The sequence below is a fragment of the Rhinoraja longicauda genome, chromosome 21 (assembly GCF_053455715.1).
Source record: "Rhinoraja longicauda isolate Sanriku21f chromosome 21, sRhiLon1.1, whole genome shotgun sequence".
NCBI lineage: Eukaryota > Metazoa > Chordata > Chondrichthyes > Rajiformes > Arhynchobatidae > Rhinoraja > Rhinoraja longicauda.
In genome coordinates, this window is record NC_135973.1 from 20,976,244 (window position 1) to 20,985,663 (window position 9,420).

A 9,420-nucleotide genomic window follows, 5' to 3' on the forward strand; every position below is an offset into this window, starting at 1 on the left:
GTTGTAATTTCCCTCTTGACTCTTCACAACTTTCTGCTGTGTTCCTACAGTATTTCACAAAGCATATCCATTTGCAAGATGCTCAATCTTTAACTGTTGGGACTTTGGTGATTGCCAAGAGGAAAATGTTTTGGATAAAATTAATGAAATGCTTTGCAGTTGTCTATTCTGTGCCCCTTGTACTAATTCTCTTTGAGTCGTATCTCTCAACCACGGCTAAGTGTATTTGCCAGATTACACAGGGGCAGCACAAGTATCATTTGGCCCAACACGAGTGCCGGTCGGGAATGGTACACCAAGGAGGGAGAAACCCCTGATCGAAACAAATTGTGCTGTACTAGCAATCCCTCTGCATGCAATAATGTGCAGCAGGCACTTCACACAATTATTTGCTCTTTGACAATTCTTTCAGCTTGGCTGTTGAAATGCAGTTAACTTCTCGCCACAGCCGGTAATATTCAGAATTAAAGCCATCAGTAAGATGCGTCTTAACATTTTAACCAGCTTTCTCTTCCACTAAAGCTATCTGAAACTTTGCCTAGTTAACCATGATCAAAGAATGCTTGCTGATGATGAACTGTCCATGGCTTTATAGAACACCCACATTATCCAACTTTAAAAAAATATGTATGTCAAATAGATCCACTGAATAAATATTTAATTTGCTTGTTACTCTGGAATGGGAGCATTCCAACACGGTGCACGAGGTGTTGATCCATTGAGATTCATCAGAGCATGGCTTGTTTAGAGGAATCTGCCATTTCATTAGGTATAGATTGCAAACAGCTTTCACAAACTTTACTCTCAATGGTTAGATTTCTTCCTATTATGTTGGAGTCTTGCTGAGAACCATATGTGGTTACACAATATCTTTGGCTGGATGAATAGCAATGGGTTTTTTTTAAAGCGTTAATGCTAAATTGTTGGTTAGACAACTGGAGTAATATCAGTTCTTACACCACACTTTATCGTGGACGCAGAGGTGCTGGAGGTATGGGGGCAGATACTGCAGGTGTGTGTTTAGCCCAGGCAAGCTGGAGTGGTTTTCCTAAGAGCAGGGAAAGGTTTAATCGTGGTTCTCAAAGTAAGGGTGTTTGTTGTGAATTCTATTCCGCTTGTGAATGTTAATGAACGGAAGACACAATATTCCGATAAATACTGGAAAAGGTTAGAAGTGTAGGGTGAATATTTTTACACTAAAAGTAAATGGATTGACTGTGAAAGGGTGATAGAATCAGATTCACAAGAGGTACAGCACAGAAACAGGCCCTTTGGCCCACTGAGTGTGTTGGCCATCAGCCACCCATTTACATTAATTCCACTTTTATTCGCCCCACATTCTCATCAACTCCTCCCAGATTCCACCAAGCACCTCCTCATTCCCTATACTCAATACCCACTGAGTGAAAGAGTTGTTCCTCGTGTTCCTATCTTTCTTGCTCCTCACTAAACCCATGTCCTCTGGTTCTTGAGACCCCCTATTTTGGGTAAAAGACTGTGCTATTCCCTTCAAGATCTTGTCCATCTCTATAAGATCACCACTCAACCTCTTATGCCCCAAGGAATAAAGTCCTAGCCCACCCAATCTCTCCCTATAGCTGAGGCCCTCGAGTCCTGGCCACATCTCTGCCAGATGCCCTGACCCAGAGCAAAGAATCTGTGGAGAGTTGAGAACAGTGTACAAGGCAGAGTTAGATCACTGATTCTGTGTCAATGTTTCGTCTGTGCTTCAGCTTTTTGACTTTATTTATTTTAATGATCAGAGTTGATCGGATCAAATCACCATTTGCCTCGTCACAAAATGGCTGCAGACGTTGGCAGAGGAAATGAGATTCAAAGTTTAAACAAAAACTGCATGGAAAGGTTCTTTCAGAAGGGTCGATTGAAGATCCATTCATTGCCCATTGGACACTGAACCACCTAGTGGTTTGGATTAGTTTCAGCTGTTGTAACCATAGGGACAGGTAAAGCAGGTGAGAAAGAAATAGGGTTTAATTCTTGGGCAAACCCGGCTCATTCCTGCATTTATAGGTTTAGTATTTGTACGTCTGTTAGAGAATTGAGGGGAGGCTAACTACACAGAATGTCATAGAGGATCACAGAAGAACCTAAATGGAACTCTAGAGCAAGAATCCTTGGACTTTTACATAACAAAGCAGGTGGATTGTATTACTCATCTTTAATATGTACACACAATGTAAAAAAACGCCAACATGTCTCAAAGCTGAGGTGCTAATTTTAATTTTTCCTTTTCAAAACTTGCCCACTTCAGGGGGAAGAGTGAAAACATGGAAGCGCCGATGGTTCATTCTCACAGATAATTGCCTCTATTACTTTGAATATACAACGGTAAGTTTTCCAGCACTCTGGCTACGGAGCAGTAATTTTAAATATCTTCACAAGGAAACCACCATCCTTAATTGCAAAAGGGTGATTAAATATTTGATGTGTGGTAGATTTTATCGGTATGAATCAGCACTAGTGAAGGTAAAGATGGCTTTTGGCATGCTGGTGTTAATCAGTGAAGACATTGGAGTATAGATGTTAGAATTGTTTTTTAAAGCACAAAGTGCTGGAGTAACAGTGGGGCCAGGCTATCTCTGGAGTTCAAGGATAGATCTTTCAGTGAAGGTCTTCATGTACAGCCTGATTATCCTTTTAATATGGGATTCATGCCTAGCAGTGGGTAAACAAAAGATCCCACAAACTGTCTGGTTTCAGCCCGAAACATCACCTATCAGATGCTGCCTAACCTGAGTTACTCCAGCACTTAAAAGAAAAAAATCCAGCATCTGCTGTTCATGTGTCTCCATAGAAGTTAGGATGTTATGTTGCAGTTGTACACGACATTGCTCTGGCTGAACCTGGAATATTGTGTTTGGTTTTGGTCACCCTGCCATAGGAATAATGCCATTAAGTTGGAAAGGATGCAGGGAAGATTAATGAGGAAGTTGACAGAACTCGCTGAATTTATAGGGAGAAGTTGGGCAAGCAAGGATTGTATTGCTTGGAGTGTGGGAAGCTGAGGAGAGATCTTATAGAGGTGTATAAAATTATGAGGGGAATAGATGGGGTGAATGTAGTTTTTTTTTCCCCAGGGTAGGAGAATCAAGAAGTAGAGGACACGTGTTTAAGGTGAGAGGGGGAAGATTTAATGGGAACCTGAAGGACAACTTTTTCCAATGGTGTAGTTGAGGCATTTAAGGCATTTGGACAGGTACGTGGATAAGAAATGTTCAGGGGGATATGTATCAAACGTGGGCAAATGGGACGAGCATAGATGGGTAGTCACAGATGCTGGTTTACAAAAAAGACAGTGCTGGAGTAACTCAGCTGGTCAAGCAGCATCTCTGGAAAACATGGATAGGATCGAGACCCTTTTGACCACCTGGATTGGCATTGACGATTTGGGCCAAAGGAACAATTCTGTGCTGCCGTGGAACAATTTCCATGAACATACAAGCCCTAGTCGTGAGACACAGCTAGCTGAGTTAGTGCTGTGCAGTCCATAGGATTGCTGATTGTGATTGCCTATAAGGTTGTCAAAATAAATACTTTTAATCGCAGGACAAAGAACCCCGAGGAATAATTCCTTTGGAGAATCTCAGCATCCGGGAAGTTGAAGATCCAAGAAAGCCTGTGAGTGTTGGTTTTTACTTCCTACTATTGATTTGTGAGTGTCTTTGGCCAGTGAGAGAATTAGAGAAAATACTTTCTGAATAATTCTTTAAATCATTTAAATGTGCAAGTGATGGTCTTTGACACCAGGGATGAATGTTCAAATTCTAAAAACAAAAGCTCTGATAAACTGTTATCCCAAGCCTTGATCTTAGGCTCTTTTAAGCTTTGTTTTGTGTTTTAACCTTTTACTGTCTTGGGAATTTTGGACAATGGCACGCACTGATGGTGCAGCACAGGAACAGGTCCTTCAGCCCACAATGTCTATGATGAACATGAATTCAAGCTCAAATAATCTCCTCTGCCTACATGTGATCCATATCCATGCACTTATCTAAAAGCCCCTTAAACGCCAGTACCGAATCTGTCTCCACCACTCCAAAGACGTACAGGTTTGTAGGTTAATTGGCGTGGTGTAGGTGTAAATTGTCCCTAGTTGGGTGTAGGATAGTGTTAACGTGCGGGGATCGCTGGTTGGTGCTCCTGTTTCCACACTGTATCTCTGAACTAAACTAAAAAAATGAAACCCCTGGCAATGCGTTCCAGGCACCCACCACTCTGTGAAAAAAAAACTTGCCCCTCACCTTAAACCTATGCTATCTAATCCTTAAAAGATTGAATGACTACGCTAATAATTTGATATTTCTATCAGATCTCCCCTCAACCTCTACATTCCAGAGAACCTATTTGAAAGAGAGCAAAATAACAAACAAAAATTCACATTCTTTATCTTGTTGATCCTTAGACAGAATTCAACAAATATGAAAGAAGCACTCCGATTCAGCAAGTTCCACACTCTGGTGTGGAAGATCAGGGGATTCTATGGTTGAACGCTGGTCGGGTAGCAGGGACTACTGTGTCCAACAACTAACTCATACTAGCAGTGTCTCAGTACAATATTCCTGAGGCTTTTTCTTCCCTGCTTATTTTAGACCATATTATTTCTTTAAGTTATTTAAAAAAAATCCCCAATCTCCTTTTCATATCCTGGGTCGAATTAGGCTACATAGAATTCATATCATATCATATATATACAGCCGGAAACAGGCCTTTTTCGGCCCTCCAAGTCCGTCTTCACACTTTTGCTAAGTCCTGTCCAAGGATGGACACAAAGTGCTGGAGTGGGGAGAGAGGGAGGAAGTTGGAGAAGAGGTGGGGACAAGACAAAATCTGGCAAGTGATAGAAACAAGGAACTGCAGGTGCACACAAAAGGATGCAAAGTGCTAGAGTAACTCAGCAGGTCAGGCAGTATCGTTGCAGAACATGCATTTGTGACATTTTGGGCCAATCTGTCCATGCCTTCTACAGATTCTGCCTGACATGCCAAGTTCCTCCAAGATTTTGTGTTTTACTCAAGATTCCAGCACCTGCAGTTCCTTGTGTTTCCATGTCTGTCGCTCTTGGCCACTGAACTTTACTTAATTTAACTGATGGTAATTCTGGCTGGGTGAATTTGTTGTTTCATCTGTGTGCAGTCACTGTTCTGTAAGATATGGGAATGAGTGTCAATGGGATACTTGCGATGCCCTTTTTAACGGGTGGTTTATTGACGGCCTGTTGCTTTTCTCTCCCCCCTCTAGAACTGCTTTGAGCTCTTCAACCCCAGTCACAAAGGCCAGGTTATCAAAGCCTGCAAGACTGAAGCTGATGGTCGGGTGGTCGAAGGCAACCATGTTGTGTATCGAATTTCAGCACCAACCCCAGAGGAGAAAGAGGAGTGGATAAAATCAATCAAGTACGTTGTTTAATGGGGCTGGGCGCTGGGCTTTGATAAAGAAAAAGGAATTAAGTGATACTCAAGCCAGAGGAACATTACAAAAGAGTCATTGTAGACTTGTTAATGTTTAGTGCAAGGTAAAGTCCAATTAAAGATAGTCCAAGGGATTCCAATGAAGCTCTGAACTAAATATTGTGTGAAAAAGAGTGCTGGAGGAACACAGTGGGTCAGACAGCATAGCATCGACCTGGCCTGCTGAATTCCTCCAGCACTGTGTTTACTCAAGATTAAGGCATCCACAGTTTCTTTCATCGCCTGTGAACATTGTACCAATTTATCGGCCTGAGGCAATCCACATGGACCCAGAGTTGGATTTTTAAAAAAAATTGTATTAAATGATCTGACATTTTTTCCCCCCATTCAATCTTCCCCACTGCCTCTAGACTGTATTTTTGGCTGCCTATTCAACCAACCTCCATGGCTGCTTCAGAAGAGCAAGCATCTGTTGCAGCTGTGTGTTGGATCACGGTGGGGTCAACTTATCTGAAGCAGTCAGCACTTATCCACAATTGGGGGGAAGAGAGAAATGGCTTAGAAAAGGACAGCACAGATCAGGCCATTTGGCCCATACTGTCCATGCCAAACATGCAGAGTTAAACTAATCTCTGTGTGCACATGATCCATATAACTTCATATCCCACCCTGGCAGCACATTCCAGGCACCCACCACTGTAAAAACAACAAAGAACTCCACATCATAAAACTTTGTCCCTCTCACCTCAAAGTTCTGCCCTCTAGTCTTTGACATTTCCACCCTGGGAATAAGGTTCCAACTGTTGACCCTTTATGCCTTTCAGTTTTGTATACTTTCATGTCTCTCCTTAACCTCTGGCAGGGCTTGGCACACAGTATCAAGCTTAAAACAAATGAGTTTCTCAGTACACTCAAACTTAGCAAAAGACAGGTGATTATCAGTATTCATTGATTGACAATGATACATCATGGAAACAGGCCATCGGCCTATCAAGTTCACGCCGACCTTCGATCACTCACTCACTCACACTAGTTTTGTTATCCCACTTTCTCACCCACTCCCAACACCCGAGTGGCAATGTAGAGGCCAATTAACCTACAAACCTGCCCATCTATGGAATGAAACTCAAACTGCAGATGTTGGGAATCTGAAATAGAAAAGTGGAAACGCTGGAAATACTCAGCTGGTCAGGCGGCATGTATGGGGAGAAAAACAGTTAACATTTCAGCTCAATGGCTTTGTCAGGACTGGGAATGAGTAAAACAAGGAAAATGTTAGATACTCTAGGGGCTAGCGGAATCAACAGATATGGGGAGAAAGCAGGCACGGGTTACTGATTGGATGATCAGAATGAATAGTGGTGATGGCTCGAAGGGCCAAATGGCCTCCTGCACCTATTTTCTATGTAAAGTAAGGTTTTTTTTGGGGGGGGGGGAGCAATGGATAGAACAAAGGGAATATTCTTGGTAAGGTGAGACTACAAGAGGAATTGCAGATGCTGGAATCTTGAGCCAAATACAGCATGCCTGAGTAACCCAAGTTACTCCAGCCATTTGTGTTTTGTTTGAATAAATAGTGCCCTCCATAATGTTTGGGACAAAGACCCATCATTTGTTTATTTGCCTCTGTACTCCACAATTCGAGATTTGTAATAGAAAAAAATCACGTGGTTAGTCAGACAGTGGTCATTGACAAATCCACACCTGACTCCTGAAGTGCATTTCTGATCTGTCGGACAGGTGTTTAGGGAGTTTTCTTTATTATAGAGATAATTCTGTCATCAGCTGTGGAGGTCTTCCTTGGCCTGCCAGTCCCTTTGCGATTAGTAAGCTGCTCTCTTAGTAAGTGCTCTCTTTCTTCTTAATGATATTCCAAACAGTTGATTTTGGTAAGCTTAAGGTTTGGCTGATGTCTCTAAGTTTCTCAGTCTCATAATGGCTTCTTTTGACTTTCATTGGCACAACTTTGGTCCTCATGTTGATACACAGCAACATTTCCAAAGGTGATGGAAATACTGGAGGAAAGACTAGGTGCTGCGTTAAGGAGGCATTTAAACACGCTGGAGCAATTACAAGCACCTGTGAAGCCATATGCGCCAAACATTATGGTGTCCTGAAATGGGGGGACTATGTATAAACACAGCTGTAATTTCTACATGGTGAAACCAAAATGTATAAAAATGGCCTTTAATAAAATCTGACAATGTTCACTTTAATCACTTGATTTTTTCTATTACAAATCTCAAATTGTGGAGTGCAGAGGCAAATAAATAAATGATGGGTCTTTCTCCCAAACATTATGGAGGGCATTGTATGGGGCATTTAGGAGCACATTTGAGGCATCAAAAGTTTCTCTTTCTACAGATGCCATCGACCACCGTGAATGTTTTCCAGCAGTTTTGCATTAGCATCTCTTTGAATGTACTGAGAGTTGTCAGGGTCTGATATTGTTTTCTGCTTCCAGGGCCAGTATTAGCAAAGACCCCTTCTACGACATGCTGGCCACCAGAAAAAGAAGAATAGCCAACAAGAAGTAACTGTGCAGGGAATCCGACTCGTGCCTTGCAGGTGCTGATATGTTTGAAACACACCAGTCTTTGGAAGCTTTATAGTGCAAGAAATGAAGAAAGCCACCTGACCTAGGACCTTGTGATTGGAGTTTGGAAAAGTCTTGCTTGTAAAAGAGATGTCTAGGCCACTTCTACCTCAGCTGGTCTGAGATGGGAGCAGGGATGGTTGATTTGATCTGCAACAGGGGGCTGTATACAAAGAAAAACTACTTTCCATAGTCAAAACTATAGTCAAGTATTAATTTGAAAGTCCAAGAAATGTGACTGATTTATTATAAACAGTTGTACTAAGCTCTTTGTTAAAATGAATAAAAACAGACAAGAGCACTAATCATTCAGAGATCCATGTGCTGTATTTGGCACAAAGGGGAAATGGAACCAAACGTTCTTGGCAAGAACTTTACTTAATATAATCTGCACCACATTGTGGTAAAAATTGTATATTTATTTTCTTAGTACAATTGCAAAAATGTTTGTATTGTAATTGTTTAAAAATCTAAACCTCTTAAATTATGTGTAAATATTGTACAGATTGCTTTATTGATACTAACACTGCAATACTTGTTAAAACTATTGTTAATGGCTTGTAGAAATAAAACCTATTATAATTAGGAATAAAAAAGCATCCCTTGTATGTGCCTGAATTTTCTGTCATTTTTTTCTGCCTCAGATTGCTTTCTATAGGAAAGATATATTTAAGCTGGAAAGAGTGCAGAGAAGATTTGAGGATGTTTCTAGAGCTCAAGGGCCTGAGCTATAGGGAGGAGACAGGCTAGAACTTCATTCCTTGGGTGCAGGAGGGTGAGTGGTGATCTTGTAGAGGCTTATTAAATTGCAAGGAACCGAATGCAGTTTTTTAAAAAACCGCAGAGTAGGGTAACCAAGAACTAGAGGGCGTTGGTTTAAGATGTGAGGAGAATTAATAGGAACCGGAGGAGCAACTTTTTCTAGAGGGTGGTGATTGAGGCTATGATATTAATAACATTTAACATGAACGGGTATGTGGATAGGAAAGGGTTAGAGGGACATGGGCCTGGTGTGGGCAGATGGGGCCTGCTTGGATGCGGCGTCTTGGTCACAATGGCCAAGTTGAGCTGAAGGACCTGTCACCCTATTGTATGACTGGCGCATCTGGTAGGGATCTGAATTTGTTTTTAAACCTAATACATCCAAATCATTCTCAATTAGCTTTTGTAGTATGGAGTAGTCATCATGTTTGTTGACCTGAGATTGCTCCGTTATTCATGGCTTTAACACTTCAGTATATATAAATCAGTAGTTAGTTCCCAGCAAGCCCTTACATAAGTAGTATTTCAAACATCCCATAATCACCTCAGAGAGATAAGGTGCTAATATTAACCTCATTTAGGCTTCATCTCCAAGCAAATTTAGCGTTACTAATTAAACTAGTTTTATCGGCA

At 41.5% G+C, this 9,420-nt stretch overlaps 1 protein-coding gene across 1 annotated transcript in view; it reads left to right on the top strand.

The window, feature by feature from the left end:
• The window catches only part of LOC144604033 (cytohesin-3), a 68,416-nt gene extending 59,817 nt beyond the window's left edge, over positions 1-8,599 (top strand). Inside the window, exons 10-13 of the mRNA XM_078418054.1 lie at positions 2,273-2,349; positions 3,568-3,639; positions 5,260-5,414; positions 7,894-8,599. Of these exons, the coding sequence (XP_078274180.1) occupies positions 2,273-2,349; positions 3,568-3,639; positions 5,260-5,414; positions 7,894-7,966 (377 nt within the window). The 3' untranslated portion in view covers positions 7,967-8,599. The remainder of the gene's footprint in view (positions 1-2,272; positions 2,350-3,567; positions 3,640-5,259; positions 5,415-7,893) is intronic.
• The last annotated feature ends 821 nt before the right edge of the window (positions 8,600-9,420 follow it).